We start from the raw sequence: 17,596 nt of genomic DNA, 5'->3' as shown, positions 1-17,596 counted from the left end.
GACTTAATATAGTAAAGATGGTGATACTTCCAAAATTAATATACAAATTCAATGCAATTCCTATTAAAATCCCAATGACGTACATCACTGAAATACAGAAAACAGTCCAAAAATTTATATGGAACAACAAAAGACCTAGAATAGCCAAAACAATTCTAGGGGATAAAGACAATATGGGAGGGCTATCCATGCCGAACTTCAAACTCTACTACAGAGCTATAATCACAAAGACAGCATGGTACTGGCACAAAAACAGACCCGAAGACCAATGGAACAGAATAGAAGATCCAGATATAAATCCACAGGCCTACAGCCAGCTGATATTCGACAAAGGAGCCAAAGACATACAATGGAAGAAACACAGCCTCTTCAACCGCTGGTGCTGGGAAAACTGGGCAGCCACATGCAGAAAACTAAAAGTGGACCCCAGCCTATCACCATGCACCAACATCAACTCAAAATGGATTAAAGACCTTAACATTAAACCTGAATCTCTGAAACTACTGCAGGACAGAGTAGGAGAGACACTTGAACTAATAGGCACAGGAAGGAACTTCCTGAACAGAGTCCCAGGGTCACAACAAGTTGGAGAGAGACTCGACAAATGGGACTACCTTAAAATAAAAAGCTTCTGCACAGCTAAATCTATCGCAACTAAGCTAGAAAGACAACCAACTAATTGGGAAAAAATATTTACCAGCAATATATCAGACAAGGGGTTAACATCCTGTATATACAGGGAACTCAAGAAACTAATCCCTCCCAAACCTAACAAACCAATTACTAAATGGGCAAGGGAACTAAAGAGGGACTTCTCAAATGAAGAAATAAAAATGGCAAAGAAACACATGAGGAAATGTTCATCATCCCTGGTGGTGAAGGAAATGCAAATAAAGACAACCCTGAGACACCACCTTACCCCAGTCAGAATGTCCCACATCCACAAATCAGCCAACGACAAATGCTGGAGGGGATGTGGAGAAAGAGGAACCCTATTACACTGCTGGTGGGAATGTACACTTATACAACCACTTTGGAAAGCAGTCTGGAGGGTCCTTAGAAAGCTAAAGATTGACCTCCCTTACGACCCAGTCATACCACTTCTAGGCATCTACCCTGAACAACAGGAACCAATATACAAGGACACGTGCACCTCCATGTTTATTGCAGCACTGTTCGCAATAGCTAGGATATGGAAACAACCTAGGTGCCCCACCACAGATGAATGGATCCAAAAATTGTGGTATCTATACACAATGGAATATTATGCAGCCATTAGAAATGACAAAATAATGGCATTTGCAGGGAAATGGATGGAGCTAGAAGGAATCATGTTGAGCGAGGTAAGCCAAGAACGAAGAGACAAACGGTACATGGTCTCCCTCATAAGTGGATGCTAAATCCAAAAGGTTAGTGATACGACAAAACTAACAGGACTTAAGAAACAAAGAACTCCCGCTCATCTGGTTGAACCACTACTAAATATCCTCATGCTGCTGATCACAAATATGGTATATAACATGTGAACACTGTTATATATTACAGACTGTGGTAGACAATTTGCTCCAGGGAAGTTAGAATGAACTTGTGACTTTGAAATTATGTAATCATTTAATCACAATCAAAAAAAAAAAAAAGAACCTCGGGGAAGGGAGGGAGGGAGGGGATGGTAGGGGGAAAACAATGGAGGGGGTAACAATGTTCAAGAGGAAGTGTACTCATAACCTCACTCATGTAACTGTAACCCTCTGTATAGTAGCTTTACAATAAAAAAATAAAATAAAAAAAAAAAAAAAACAAAAAAAAACAAGGAGCAAGCCAGGCACTTGAGCAGAAAAGCTCAGGGACAGTGCCCAGACCCCAAGTTCAAGGCCCATGGCCACCACTAACAATAAAAAGGAGTAGAGGAGACTACCAGAAACTCCTTTTATAACCTCTTATATTTCTCACTGTAGGTCCCTCAAATCAAAGGAAATGTAGACTCAAGGAAAGAAACAGATTATCTTAAAGAAGATAGACATTTGTTCTGTTTATATTTAATTGGAACATATGAAGTAAGGATGGAAAAACAAAAGAGAAAAGGGTAAACAGGTATCTGTAAGAAAAAAAGGACTGCAAGCTGGGTGCCCGTGGCTCATGCCTATAATCCTAGCTACTCAGGAGGCTGAGATCTTAGGATCGCAGTTCAGAGCCAGCCTGGGCAGGAAAGTCTGTGAGACACTTATCTCCAATAAACCACTAGAAAACCGGAAGTGGCGCTGTGGCTCAAGCGGTAGAGCGCTGGCGTTGAGAGCTGAAGAGCTGAGGGACAGTGCCCAGGCCCAGAGTTCAAGCACTGCGACTGACCAAAAAGAAAAAAAAAAAAAAAAAGACTGCAGAGAAAATAAAATCACACAATTCAAATCAAAATACAAACTGTTTCCAGAACACTTGGATGAGAGGGTGAATATATTTGTACAACTCAAATAACAAACCTGTTTCATCACGCAGTGATTGAGTCATAGTTGTATTCCAAATCATCAAGTCACTTCCTTTGGGATTCTACTTACAAAAATTTATAACCACTAGTAAATCTGACTTTGAGTAAAATATTTCAGATGGCAGTGCTGCCACAACTCTGCTAAGACAGACAGTTGGTTTTGCATTCTGGACACTTGTTTCACATTCACCCATAAAAGAATTACATCCTCTTGTTACCAGATGGCCTCTCCAAACACATGGGCTATTTAGTGTGGGGAGAATGATCACTTCCAGATTAAATCAGTGCCTTCAGCACTTGTACTAGAGAACTGGGTAACAGGATGTGATAGGGTTTAAAAAATTATAAACTCTTTTATATAATCTGGATCATGCCCATGTTTGGATGATCCAAAGTTGTTATCAAGTATCAGAAATCATACCCATGATAAAAGGTCACTTTATCTCCCAACTTTGAAGCACCTGGCACCCATAAAATATGTCATTACAGTTATGACTCCAAGGTGCAATAGGTGGGTCTCAAACAACTCTTAAAGACCTAAGTGTTAGAAGCTTGGTTCCCCAGGAATACACTACTGAAAGGCAGAAGAATGTTTAGGAGATGGAGCCTACTGAGAGAACTTTTAAGTCATTGAAAGTGTGCCCTTAAAGAGTATAAGACAACTCCAACCCCTTTTGCTTTGGCCTCTTTTGGCTTCTAGGCTGTAAGGTGAGTGGTTTTGTTCTGCCATATGCTCCTGTCAGGATATGGTGCCTTGCCATAGGCTAAAAAGCAACAAGGTCAATTAATTAGGAACAGGAAACTTCTAAATCCTTTGAGTCTCAGATCTCAGCCCCTGCTAGGATTATAGGCATGAGCCATAAGCACCCAACTCAATCAGATTAATTCTTTCTGAAAGTAAATATAAGCTTAGATTGCCAAGTGGGCAAGAAACCAATAAAAAGTAATAGTAGAACTTGAGTAAAAATTGTTGAATGGACAAGACTTTTAATGCAGACAGGCCCTGAGCAGTCATTATCTAAAACCAAAGTATTAGGGAATCACCTGTCACCTCAGTTTACTCATTCCTATGTTATTGTAGAGATAAATAGCATTAATTTATGGCAAAAACTTTCATCAGCATGTGACCATCCACATATACAAAGCCTTTCCTATCTCCTTAAGCAATACAGATGTATTACATATAATTTTCTATAAAAATTCAAAGAAATGGGGAGAAATTAAACATGTTTGGACAAAATTACAGGTACCTCAAAATCCAGTATTTTGTAACTTTAAAGTTTGAATTTCTGTTTCCTATTTAACAAGAAGGATCAGACTCCATGCATTAGAGTATATACGGCACATAGTAAAAAACAACAACATCAACAAAACCCCCTTAAGGTGGCCATTCTGTACAGAATCTACTGTGGTGCATCATATGAGACTCATGGGACAGACTTGGCTGAGGCTTGGGGATAGCTAACTCTGGCCCAGCTTCTCTCAACTGGTTCTACCCACAAAAATCATCTTGCATTTATAGTCATTCTTACTTCTTACTTTACAAGAATTGGCCCCTTTCTTCTGGTTAAAAGCAAAAATCATTCTTTGTGCCAGTGACCCCAATCCTCTGTGAGCTTTACCCATTTTTCCAGATTTTTCTCTCAGATATTTTTACTAACATTTCCTACTGAGTTCCCCTGTTCAGGTCTTTTCTATTCTATCCCCTTCCTCATCATCTCATTACTTACTAATTTTTCCCCCTCCCTCTTTTTTTCCCCTTTCACTTAAAATTCAACAGTGATAGCTACAGTAACATCTTTCTTTAGTGGCTATAATCATTTTTGCTGATTTGTTTACTGAACAAGTGCTATGTAAGCTGTTGTGAAGGGTAAGCCTTGATCTCTCTTTCCCCTTGAAAGCTACCAACCCTAATGGAATAGGGCCCCGTTCTTATGTCCTTAGTAAACCTTGTTTATTTACCTTTTTATTGACCTTATGTTCAAACACAGTCACATAAGAGTTGGGGCTTCAAACTATAAATTCAAAGAGAATACAATTCAGTCCATGAGAAACTGTTAGAAGCAATTACCACGAGGAAATAAAAAGGGAAATTCTACATGCATCTCTTTCTCTCTTTACTCAGCCTGTATTTATATTTCTCTGTGAGAAATATAAAATAGGAAAAAAACTACAATACTCTTAAATTATTTTATTTTTGAATGTCAATTTTAACTAAAAAACATGAATAATATAATGATTGGCTGAAATATTGCCTGTAAAGAAGAAAACAAAATCTTTATGTGTAGTAAGTTTGTTTACAAGGCATGATCAATGTATACACATAATAAGTAAATTGATTCTTCAAATACCAACAAACTTATGTGTAGACCTCATGCAGATTACTCCTGGAGTGACAAAAAGTTCAGAATAAAAAAACGAACAACACAAAAATTATTACTAAAGTACTTTTGTACTAATTCAAGCTATTATGTTTTTATAGATTCTGGTAGGACGTAAACCTAACCAAACTAAATGTAATTTTTTTTTTTTTGGTTGGTCCATCCATCCTTCTGTCTCTGTCTGTCTCTGTCTCTCATCAGTGCTGGGCATGGAAACTAGTGTTAGGACTTGTGTGTTAGTGCTTTATCACTGAGCTAAATCCCCAGACTCTAAACACAACTCTTGGGGAATCCTTTAAAGTGAATTAAAAGATGCAAAGGGACTACTTTTGCTACTACTAAAATAATATCTTTTCCAAATGTGAAAAAAAGCTTAAGTACTTATTTTTGCATTGTAAAACAAAGAAAAAATATTCATGATTTAGACTTAGCACAATGGTAAAAAATAGTGTCTGCATTATAGCTAATGTTTTTGTTTCTAAATGAACAGGGATTGTCCCACAAATATAAAAACAAAACTCATTGCCAGAATTTGTTAAAAAGGAAGCTAGTGAATATATTAACTACATAGTATAGTCAACCGATAGTATAGGCTGACCTAGGAAGCTACTAGTATTCCTCATCTGAAGCTATGAAATCTGAAACCTGAGTTCAAAATCTTCTGGACTGTGGCGCATGAGGAGATTAGGGATACTCAACTAGAAAAAAGGTCTGTGAAAATAATCAGCAAAATCCTGCAGACTGAAAAACTCCCCAATCTATAATGCTTTTGCACTCTAGCGTTTTCAGATATGAAATACGTAGCCTATGTTAAAAATACCAGCAGTTAAGATTTTGTGGTCACATTAAACCTATTAAAAAGACGGAAGGAAGGAAGGAAGGAAGGAAGGAAGGAAGGAAGGAAGGAAGGAAGGAAGGAAGGAAGGAAGGAAGGAACGAAGGAAGGAACGAAGGAAGGAAGTAATGAAGGAACCAAGGAAGGAAGGAATTTGAAACCAAGCATTGGTGGCTCAAATCTATAATCCTAGCTACTTGAGGAGCTCAGGTAAGAATGACTGTGGTTCAAAGCCATTCTGGAAAGAAAGCTTCATAAGACTCCTGCTCAACCCATAGCTAGTGGTGTGCATTTATCACCTCAAATTATGTGGGAGGCTGAAATTAGGAGGATGGCAGTACCAGGCTAGCTGAGGCAGAGATGTTGGAGGAAAGCTGAGTCCAGTGGCACACATCTGTCACTCCAATGACAACAGAAAGCCTAGAGCAGTTGGATCATGGCACATGCCAAGGTTTGAAGCAAATTTTTATTTGAAAAAATAACCAGCAAATAAAAGGGATAGAGGCAGACTCCAGCATTACAGCAAACTTAAGACACAGCTCAAACTCCAGTGTCAAAGGGAGGGAGGAAAGGAACAGAGTTGAGGGACAGAGGGAATTTTTACAAAGAATGTAAATACATTTTCAAATATAAATTGCTCACATCTATTTTTCTTCTAGTTTAAGGTAAGATTAAAATCTGTGTTTAAATTCCTAATATTTAGTAGAGAACGTATTTAGGACAATTTAACCATTGCATCACAACCCTCAACAATCATTTAATAGTTTTAGTAACATTTTATTTTATTTTGTTGGTCACGGGGCTTGAACTCTGGGCTTGGGTGCTGTGCCTGCGTTCTTCAGCTCAAGGCGAGCACTCTACCGCTTGAGCCACAGCACCACTTCCAGTTTTCTAGTGGTTTATTGGAGATAAGAGTCTCACGGATATTTCTTCCCAGGCTGGCTTTGAACCGCGATCCTAAGATCTCAGCCTCCTCAGTAGCTAGGATTACAGATGTGAGCCACTGGCGCCCGGCTATTTGTAACATTTTAATAGAACAGTATCTTTTAGAACTCAGAATTATTGTCGTTTGGGGATGAAAATAAGAATATGTCTACTGTGAGCATTACACATGGGATGATACACATGTAGTACTATTGTCCTCAGCATTACAATTCTGTGCCTTATTTTAACATGGGAACTCAATCCTGACCTGAAACAAATATTACTGTAATCAGTAATATTAATTTTCTAAACAATTTTTTTCTAGTAGAATCAGAGACCCTTAAGTTTCCAAAGTTGCTAGATTTAGTATTTTTACATTAATGAGAATTATATAAAGAGAAAATACAATTAGGCTATATGGAATGCTTTAGCTAAAAACTACGCTAAAATAAGGATACAGACAAGTTTTTAAACAAATGTTTACATATTTAAGAAGGAAAATATATATTTTTAATAATGAAAAACTAAGAATAGTCATTACAGGTGCTTATACAGATAAGCCAGTTGAAATAAATGCTACATGTAGCTATAAAATATAATTTTAATTTAAAGAATTAAAACTGAAAACTAGGTATCCACATGAGATGTTCAGTATGTATCTATTCATCATTAACTAAGGCAAAACGGGAAAAAATTAGGTAAGTTATGGATTTGCTGATCATCTTGAACACTTTTTGAGTGTTTAGTAAGACAAGCACAACAGTGTGCTTGTCATCTAATCTTATCTAACCCGAGCAAGACTCTGAAGTAGAGAAAATTCATATTTATTTATGATGAGGAAAATGGACACAGGTAGGAAATTGTTCTAGGTCCAGAATTTATTTCATGTAGTAAAAAATGTTAAGAGACAGTTGTCACAAATATTGGTGGCGAGCTTTTTTATCTGGATTAGAAATCAGCTTCCCATCACCTCAGACAATGAAACAAAAATATGTGACTCTACTAAAATCTATGTTAGCATTAATAACATATTTTGCATATCACTAAAAATAATATGTTCTCCTTGAGTTGATAACTTTGCCTGCCAATTTTTGTTATAATTCTGAAGGTGGATAAGCATAAATTAAATGGCTTATACAAGAATTTTGGAGAAATTAGCTTGAAAAAATAGAGACAAAGCCATCTAATCTCCAATAAGGGAGCTAAAATAGAACAAAGACCGCCTCTTCAGTAAATAGTCCTGGAAAAATTGGCTAATCACTTGTAGAAAACTAAAGTTAGATCCTTATATATCATCCTGCACCAGAATCAACTCCAAATGGATCAAAGACCTCGGAGTCAAAGCAGACACTCTGAAAACATTACAGGATGGAATAGGAGAAACCCTAGGTCTCCTTGGCGCAGGCCGAAATGTTCTTAATAGAGACCCAGAAACACAACAAATCAAAGAAAAGGTTGGACAAATGGGATTGCATGAAATTGCAAAGCTTCTGCATGCCAAAGGATATAGCTAGCAAGATCAATAGAAAGCCCACTGATTGGGAGAAAATCTTCACTAGCCACACAACAGACAAGGATCTCATATCTAAAATATACCTGGAATTCAAAAAATTAAATCCCCCAACAACAAATCCTCAAAGAAACAATTGCCCAATAAATAAGTGGGCTAAAGACTTAAAGAGAAACTTCTCTGAAGAGGAAAGAAGGATGGCCAATAGACACATGAAGAAATGCTCAACTTCCCTAGCCAGAAAAGAAATGCAAATCAAAACAATACTGAGATACCACCTCACCCCAGTTAGAATGGTTATAATCAAGAACTCTCATAACAACAGATGCTGAAGGGGATGTGGACAGAAGGGAACCTTACTGCATTGTTGGTGGAAGTGTAAACTTGTTCAACCATTTTGGAAAGTAGTATGGAGGTTCCTCAAAAGACTCCAAATAGAGCTCCCCTATGACCCAGCAATCCCACTTTTGGGCATTTACCCAAATCTTTACAAAAAAGACCACACTAAAGCTACCAGCACAACTATGTTTATTGCAGCATTATTTACCATAGCTAAGATATGGAACCAACCCAGATATCCCTCAGTAGATGAATGGATCAAGAAAATGTGGTATATATACACAATGGAATACTATGCCTCCATCAGAAAGAATGACATTGCTCCATTTGTTAGGAAACGGAAAGACTTGGAAAAATTATATTAAGTGAAGTAAGCCAGGCCCAAAGAAACATAGGTTCCATGGTTTCCCTTATTTGCAATAACTAGTATATGTCTGAGACAAGCAGAAACAGTCTGATAAGTTGATGTTAGGCGAAATGAACCTGAAGATAAGGACTCAAATGTTTTTTTTCATGCGATTGTTTCTAACATATTTATAAGGTGATTTTTTTTGTTGCTTTGTATGTCCTTCCTCCATGGTATAACCCCTGCTTTCACTGTATTTGATGCTGGTATAATTTGGGGAGGGGGAGGGAAAAAATAAATTGTTTAAATAGGAATACAGGTGGACCCATTGTAACAATGAGATGTACAAGACATTATGTCGAAAAATGAACTTTACAACTTTGGCGTGTGGGGGGGGCTAGGGGTAGGGGGAGATGGGAAGGGAAAACATAGGAGGAGGCAACAACAATGCTCATTACCTTGCTCATGTAATTGTAACCCCTCTGTATGGTATTTTCACACACAAAAAAAGAAAAGAAAATTAAAAAAAATAATTTTTTTAAAAAGCCAAATAAAATAGAGACAAAGAATTTGGAAGAAAGTAAACAAACAGAATATCAAGAAGTTCTATCATCATTACCATGGGCTTAAGTAATTCTCCACAGATAGAGATTTACCTTGGATACCAGCCTTGGGGGCTAGATTATTGGACAGGTCCCAACTAACATACCTTTCCTATAAAGGGGCTTCCATATTTGGTCCTAAAATATTGTATTAAATATGTTGCTAACCAGCTTTTCATTCAACATCTACTTCCTTTCTGACTAATGCATCCTGTAAGCTGACAGAAGTTTTAAATATCTGCCAAGGAGTCAGTAAAACAGGTATGCCAGCACAAGGTGTTCTGGTGAATGACTGCTTTGGTGTAAACATCCTATCTAAAATAGCCCTTAGGTAAGTTGAATTAATACACTTGGCCAATTTAAGTAGAAGTTATAATGAACTGTAACATACATTTACTTTCCAAACAAAGTTTAAGGAAATTTAAAGCTCACTACTACATTATTTCATTTTATAGAAAGTTCTATCAAAATATCTCCCAAATGACAGATACTGAACTTGACAGGCAACTATTGTTAAGGAAGCTCAAAAAGAGAACCACCAAAGATCTCAGGACAGAAAACAAACAAATCACCAGGTGCTGGAATCTCTAAGCAGGTAAATTATCCATTTCATTCAATGAAAAAATTGTCAAAATATCTTAAGGAGGCTGGGCGTTGGTGGCTCATGCCTGTAATCCTAGCTACTCAGGAAGCCAAGATCTGAGGACTCAATTCAAAGCCAGCCAGGGCAGGAAAGTCTGAGACTCTTATCTCCAATTAATCACCAGAAAACTGTAAGTGGCACTGTGGCTTAAGATAGAGCGCGAGCCTTGAGCTGAAGAGCTGAGGGACAATGCCCAGGCCCAGAGTTCATACCCCATGACCAACACCCCCCCAACCCCCCACCCCCCCCCCCCTAACAAATTCTTAAGGACAATTGTAGCAAAATCCAAGTTCTATGCACTGTCAAAGAGTTCTTAGGACTTGTGGGGTTTTTTTTGTTTTTTTGGGTCCGGTCGTGGGGCCTGAACTCTGGGCCTGGGCGCTGTCCCTTAGCTCTTTAGCTCAAGGCTAGCGCTCTACCACTTGAACCACAGCGCCACTTCCGGAGTTTAGCTTATGTGGTGCTGAAGAATCGAACCCAGGGCCTCAGGTATGCAAGGCAAGCACTCTACCACTGAGCCACCTTCCCAGCCCCGACTTGTGGGGTTTAGAAGCAAGCCTTCAGAGCCCTAAGTCCTCAAGATTCCAGGGTTCTAGAAGCACTGTAAGATAAGCATGACCAGGTTCACTGTCCTTGCAGGTCTAATCCTAATGGATTCTTAGTACAATTAATTTATGACAGGTAGAATACACAGGTTGTTTTTAACACGAGAGGATCATAAAGATCAGAATACTTCTATTTTCTTAATAGTATTGATTTTGGCTCTGAGGGACCCTTTTATTCACATTTATTGGCCACTAGATAGAGCTGCAGTGATAAGGTCTCTGCTCAAAGAGTGTCCACTGAAAGAAATGTTATATAATATTGCTTGCAGAATATAATCCCCCTAGGGCTGGGAAGGTGGCTCAGTGGTAGAGCGCTTGCCTCGCATGCCAGAGGCCCTGGGTTCGATTCCTCAGCACCACATAAGCAAAAAGAAAAAACTCCGGGAGTGGCGCTGTGGCTCAAGTGGTAGAGCGCTAGCCTTGAGCTGAAGAGCTGAGGGACAGCACTCAGGCCCAGAGTTCAGGCCCCACAACCGGACCCCCCCCCCACCAAAAAAAGAATATAATTCCCCTGACGATACACTTGCCTCATGGCAAGTTTAAGGTGCTAATATCACATAAAAGACATCTTTAATAGTCATAATTGAGACCCAAATGAGAAAGCCTGTGGGAATGTGAAGGCTGTATCTACACAATGCTGCCAGCCAAGAGGGGGTTAAGAGCAGGAATGTGGCTTGTGCTCTAGCTGATGAGCTCCTTGTACTAATGGGAAGTTGTTTCCAGGTTCAAGGCAGGAGCACCATTTTCTTATGTGCTGAAAGATACTTAGTTAGCTAGATGCTTGTACCTTTAGACACAGAGGCCAACCAATCTTTTAATACAAATCTGACAACATTCAATACTATTTTCAAGGTTCTCCCTTGCCTAAAGGAAAAAAGGTAGTTGAGATGACATCCACATTAACTTCATATTTAAATCTCACCCTTTTCATGCTTCATATTCCCTACTTTTTCTACCTGATTCTTTTTTTTTTCCTTTTTCTTTTTTTTTTGGTCGGTTGTGGGGCTTGAACTCTGGGCTTGAGGGCTGTCCCTCAGCTCTTCAGCTCAAGGCGAGTGCTCTACCACTTGAGCCATAGCTCCACTTCCCTGATTCTTTCTTCTGGTCATACTTAACCTACATTCCAGACCACACCACTCTCTTTCCTCTATTTCTTCTTTCCTATCCACCAGAAAAACGCTTTGGGGAACTCCTCAATATCTATTAGAACTCAGTTCACGTATTTCCTCTGGATATCATCTATCCCCTAAATACCATCTTGTAGTATCAGCTTGCTTGCTTTCTGATCACTAGATCGTACCACTTAAACACATTATTACAGAACTTAGCTGCCCATACATCCTCTCTATAAACTGCGAGTTTTAGATATGGGGAAATGAAAGAGATGGATAAGGGGGTAAGTAAGTAACCCAAAGTTCCTAGCTTCACAGCTTATATACCTTTTGGAAATACAAAGAGGTAGGTAAACACTATTACTGTTAAAAGAAATACATATACACATACAAACATTAAAACCAGAACTGTTTAGTTTGCTGTCCCTATCTATAAAAAGATATCTTTAATAAAGGTTTAGATACATTAAAGGGAAATTTGACCTGTACAAAATTATTTCAGAGATTCTTCTATTGACTCCGAAGCATCGACTGCTCATAATCAAGTCTTTTAGGAGGAAGGAAAAAATTCAGGGCCTTGTGCTAACTTAGCTTGCTTTCACTCTACCACTAGAGCCATGCCTCCAGCCCAGCTTTTTGCTGAGTATTCTTGGAGATGGACTTTTTCTGCCTGGGATGGCTTCAAACTATGATCCTAGATCTCAGCCTTCTGAGTAGACATTATTACAGGTCTGAGCCAGTGACACTTAGCTGAAAGTATTATTAAAGCCAGTATTTTGGCTAGTAAAATGACATGAAACATTACTTATTACAACAAAGACTGTTACTTATCCCACATGGATATAAGTCTGAGAGACATCAACTATGCTGCTGGGTTCCAAGAAGTACAAAATCCTAGTGCCCTAGGGAATCTCTCAGGAGATGAGGCTGACTCCTATTAAAGTAGTTGAAAAGAACACTACCTTAGGAGCTAAACAACTACCTTGGAAGCATGTATAAAGGGGCTCAAAAGGAACAGTTGCTTCTGGGTGTGGTGGTCAAGGTGGTTGGATGACATTAAGTAGTAATTTCAGTAGGTTGTATAAGAAAAGAGTATTTTGAAATTCCAGGGTTAGAAGCAGAATTTTAGGATAAAGGCTCAAAAAAGAAAGATGATCTCCAACAGAAATAGAAGGCTAATTGGCTTTAGAGGCATGTTTTCACAGGACAGTTTCTCCTCAGGTGGGCACAGAGTGCTCCAGGCAGTCTGCAGGCGGCTGGCTGTGCAGGGCCATAGTGCCCTGCTTCACACTGCAGAAGACAGATACAGGGCTGCCAATCTCTCTAAAGGCAGTGAATGGGGCGCTTGAGACAACACCAGAGCATACTGTCCTACTGGTAAGCAAGTAAGATGTATCGCTAGGTAACCTGGTCAGAATAGTGGATCCACCCCATACTCTAACTCAATAGCTCTGATTTCTTAGTTGGGGAATACTGTCAGAAGAGACTTCAGAAGCAGGAAGAGCACAGACATTCTAAGTGGCTATAATTGCTCTTCCTGTTTTCACTGTGTGGGAGAGAAAAAAGATGTCAAAAGGAACGTTAATTAGCAAGACAGAAAAGTAATTTAAGGCTTTCCTTTTATTAGCTATAACAGCTCAAGCATGATGAACAGAACACTTCTTGAATTAATGAGGCACACCAAAAGGTGATTTTTTAAAAAACATCAAACTGGCATGAAGACCGTAGCTATTTAATATTAGACCCCAAAAAGGCTTAGAACACAAAATACACATTTTAGTGGTGGACATAATAAATATTGAACTGCTAAGCAGAAAGGGTAAAAGGCAATCACCTATGTGAAATGCTATTTATGTGTCAGAATTTGTTTCTTGGTGCTTTTAAATTTATTATCCCCTTTAAACCTCAAAGCAATTTCTATCACATAAAAGGTTTTAGAAATAAAGAAAATAGGTTTCAAAAAAGTTAAATAACTTGTAGGCTATCTTGGAAGAAAAATAAAAAAGGAGCCAAGATGCTATTAAAAGTCTACTCAATGGCTGGGAAGGTGGCTTAGTGGTAGAGTGCTTGCCTAGCATGCATGAAGTCCTGGGTTTGATTCCTCAGTACTACATACACAGAAAAGGCCAGAGTGGCGCTGTTGCTCAAGTGGTAGAGTGCTAGCCTTGAACAAAAAAAGCTCAGGGATGGCTTGGAATGTGGCTCAGTGATAGAGTACTTTGCCTAGCATTCATGAAGCCCTGGGTTCAATTCTTCAGTACCGCATAAACAGAAAAAACTGAAAGTGGTGCTATCTATGGCTCAAGTGGTAGAGTGTTAGCCTTGAGTTAAAAGAAGCTCAGGGACAGTGTCCAGGCCCTAAGTTCAAGCACTAGGACTGGCAAAAAAAAAGAAAAAAAAAAGTTAAGCAGCTTAGGGACAGTGCTCAGGCCCTGAGGGGTTCAAGTCCCAGGACTGGCCAAAAAAACAAAAACAAAAAGGCTATTCAACTATAACACCAAATCACTTCATCCATTTGATTGTCTTGGTTGGAAGGTGAATGTTCAAGTTTTGATATAAACACTTTGATCAACCATCTATTTACATATAGTGAATTCCCAGGCTCCTGGGGAGATACAGATGCCCCTGAGTTCTGATGGGGTTACTACTGGGTAAACTCATCCCAAATTGAGAATATCTGAAGTTGGAGATGTACTTAACATTTCTTGCCTACTGAGGATAGAAGCTTAGAACACAGCACACCAGAGAATATCAGTTGTTTCCCATTGGTGTGTGTGGCTCCACAAGTGCTCAACCCCTCAAGGGAGACCACCTGAAGTTTGTTGCTACTTGCAGGCTGGGAAAAGATCAAAATCCAAACTATGTTTTCTACTAAATATCTGTAACTTGACCAGACAGAAAGTTAAAGACTGTAAGTCAAACCATCCTAAACTGAGGACCATGTGCGTTACCAATTCCACTTAATGAGATAATCACTAAAAGGAAGACAATACCCAAATGCAAATAAAAACTCAACTGTCAGTACATTCCTATGCAGAGGAAATTATGTATTTTAATCATCACCTCCCTTCCCAAGCATAGGGCAGACAGAGGAATGAGCCCAGTTATGGCTTTCATGTATGCACATTTGTCATGGTTATGCTTCCTGTCAGAGAAAAGTTTTCTAAAAGTAACTAGCGTAAGTTGATAAAAGACAAATGAATAAAGTGGAATCTGCTAGAAATAGCTTAAAAATAAAAATCAAAGCAAAAGAAAACAATAGCCATAACCAAAAAAAGACTTATTTCCTCTTGAGTCGAATTCCCATCTACTTTTTAACTGGCAATGGGGTTTTCCATTTATGACTGGAAGCCAAAGACAATGATGGTGGTGGCCACAGGGGAATGAGTGGCAGGAGGCAGAGAAAGGCTGAAAGATGCTGCCTGACCCGTTTGGCTTCTTCCCCTTTGGGCTGCCAAGGAACTTCCTTTCCCACACATCTGGGGCTTCAAGACTGCTTCTCTTCTTTGGATATCCTCCTTGGGGAAGGCAAATGGAGACTTCGGGTATCAAGTATGCTGAGTGTTTGTGGGCTCTTTTATAGAACAATGTTCACTGAACAAATGAATCACTAGATGAAATGAAAATATTTTCCTAAGTATCTTTCCTGTAATCCCAGTCATTAAAAGTAACATCACTGCCACCTTAATCATCTTTTGCAACTTTTTAATTAAAAATAAAAACAAATGTTCATTACACTTCAACATTTTGCTTCTAAAAAACCATTTGAGTGCCAGGAATGTGCTCATCTCAGCAAACCTGGCCAAATTCTTATTCTTACATTATTTGTATCTATTTTTGAAGAATATACTACTTCCTGTGAAGGCAATTAACTGAAAATTAATTGGGGAGGTCCTCCTATGACAAAACATTTGGAAATCTATTTTTCTCAAGTGTAATTGAAATTGTATTTTCCTTTTTCTCCCTGTTTATTAAGTGCTTTTATATTCTGACTAAAGGACACAGCCTGAAGTCTAGGACGGAAACAAATTAGAGTTTATAAAGTAGTGTGTTTATATACGCTTATAAAGTTTATAAAGTAGTGAGTTGTACAAGGTAACTGGACTTTGGGATTTATTTTACTATTAAGAAATATGAAAATGAATCCTGGCTTTTACTGTAGTAGCATTTTCATTCTGATGGAAAAAAAGAGGAAAAACAGATCTTACAGTTTACCTAAAGCTAAGTTTTATCAACTTAACTATTTATCAATTTTCAACTTCTTTTTTTCTGTGTGTGTGTATGTGTGTGTGTGTGTGTGTGTGTGTGTGGCTTTTTTTGGGGTTGAACTCAGGGTCTGTGTGCTACGCCTGAGCTTTTTCTGCTAAAGGCTAGCACTCTACCACAGCATTTGAGCCATAGCTCTACTTCTGGCTTTTTTGGGTGCTTAATTGGAGATAAGAGTCTCATAGACTTTCCAGCCTAGGATGGCTTCAAACTATGATCAGCAGGTTCAGCCTACTGAGTAGCTAGGATTACAGAAGTGAGCCACGATGCCATGGCTTCAATTTTCAAAATTAAAAAAAGAAAAAAAGAAACAGCAGTTCTTCTAATGCTTGCATTAACTATTTAAACAAAACAAAGAAATTAAAAATGGTGGTGGAGAAAGAGGTTAAGATCTGGGGATAATGGTTCAAAGCCATCCTGGGAAGGAAATTCCATGAAGTTCTTATCTCCAATAAGCTACTTAGAAAAAGTCAGAAGTGGCACTGTGGCTAGAGTGCTAGCACTGAGAAAAGGGGGAAGGGAAGGAGGGAGAGAAGGCAGGTAGGAAGTCCGGCCAAAGAAATACATTCCGAGCCGGGCGCTAGTGGCTCACGCCTGTAATCCTAGCTACTGAGGAGACTGAGATCTGAGGATCACGATTCAAAGCAAGCCTGGTCAGAAAAGTCCGTGAGACTCTTATCTCCAATTAACCACTAGAAAACCGGAAGTGGTACTGTGGCTCAAGTGGTAGAACTGAAGAGCGCAGGGACAGCACCCAAGCCCAGAGTTCAAGCCCCACAACCGACAAAAAAAAAAAAATGCATTCCAAAAAGCTGTACATTTAATGGAATTTTACTTTGTAGGCAAAAAAAAAAAAAAACTTGAAGTAAAGATTTGCTAGATAGAGAAAAAAAAAATGTGTATCTGCCATAAGATAAAGCATGGTATATTCCCAGAAGCCTTGCAGTTCTTGCTGTGAATACATCTTTACAGTTAAGGAAGATGGATCTTTTACTAGCTTTGTTGTTGTTGTTGTTGTTTGTTTTGATGCTGGTCCTTGGGCCTGGGTGCTGTCCCTGAGCTTTTGGCTCAAGGCTAGTGCTCTGCCACTTGAGATACAGTTCCACTTCTGGCTTTTTTGGTGGTTATTTAGACATAAGAGTCTTATGAACTATCCTGGTAGGGCTAGCTTTTGGTTATGTTTTGCTTTTCTGCTACTAAGGACTGGGCCCCAAGCCTTGGGGATGCTAAGCATGTTTTTAGTACTGTGAGGGCGGTGCTCTTACCTCTGCTCCTGAGTATTTATCCGTTTGGAGGACAAGTTCATCCAGGTCCACTTCATTACTGATAGGCATTGAGCGAAACTGCAAGGTGAATATTTCCTTTCTTGTTGCTCCATCTGGTAGAGGCACATAGATGATTGTGTCAATTCTTCCAGGCCGCATCAAAGCCTAGACAGATAAGAGTAACAAAGCTGAGAACTGACATTCCATATCAAAGGCATCAAGGAGGGGGACATTCAGTATCATAGATAGAACCTAACCCACTATTGTGTACAGTTAATAAATCAAGTAA

The 17,596-nt window shown here is 38.9% G+C and overlaps 1 protein-coding gene across 2 annotated transcripts in view; it reads right to left on the bottom strand.

The window, feature by feature from the left end:
- Spata5 (spermatogenesis associated 5) overlaps window positions 1-17,596 on the bottom strand; it is a 126,091-nt gene that overhangs the window by 26,224 nt on the left and 82,271 nt on the right. For both annotated transcript variants that reach the window (XM_042693006.1, XM_042693007.1), the window contains one exon: window positions 17,308-17,472. In XM_042693006.1, the coding sequence (XP_042548940.1) occupies window positions 17,308-17,472 (165 nt within the window). The remainder of the gene's footprint in view (window positions 1-17,307; window positions 17,473-17,596) is intronic.

This window comes from Dipodomys spectabilis, unplaced genomic scaffold (genome assembly GCF_019054845.1).
Source record: "Dipodomys spectabilis isolate Male_0828 unplaced genomic scaffold, ASM1905484v1 ptg000162l, whole genome shotgun sequence".
NCBI lineage: Eukaryota > Metazoa > Chordata > Mammalia > Rodentia > Heteromyidae > Dipodomys > Dipodomys spectabilis.
Note: the sequence above shows the minus strand (reverse complement) of the source record. Positions and strands in the feature narration are given on the sequence as shown.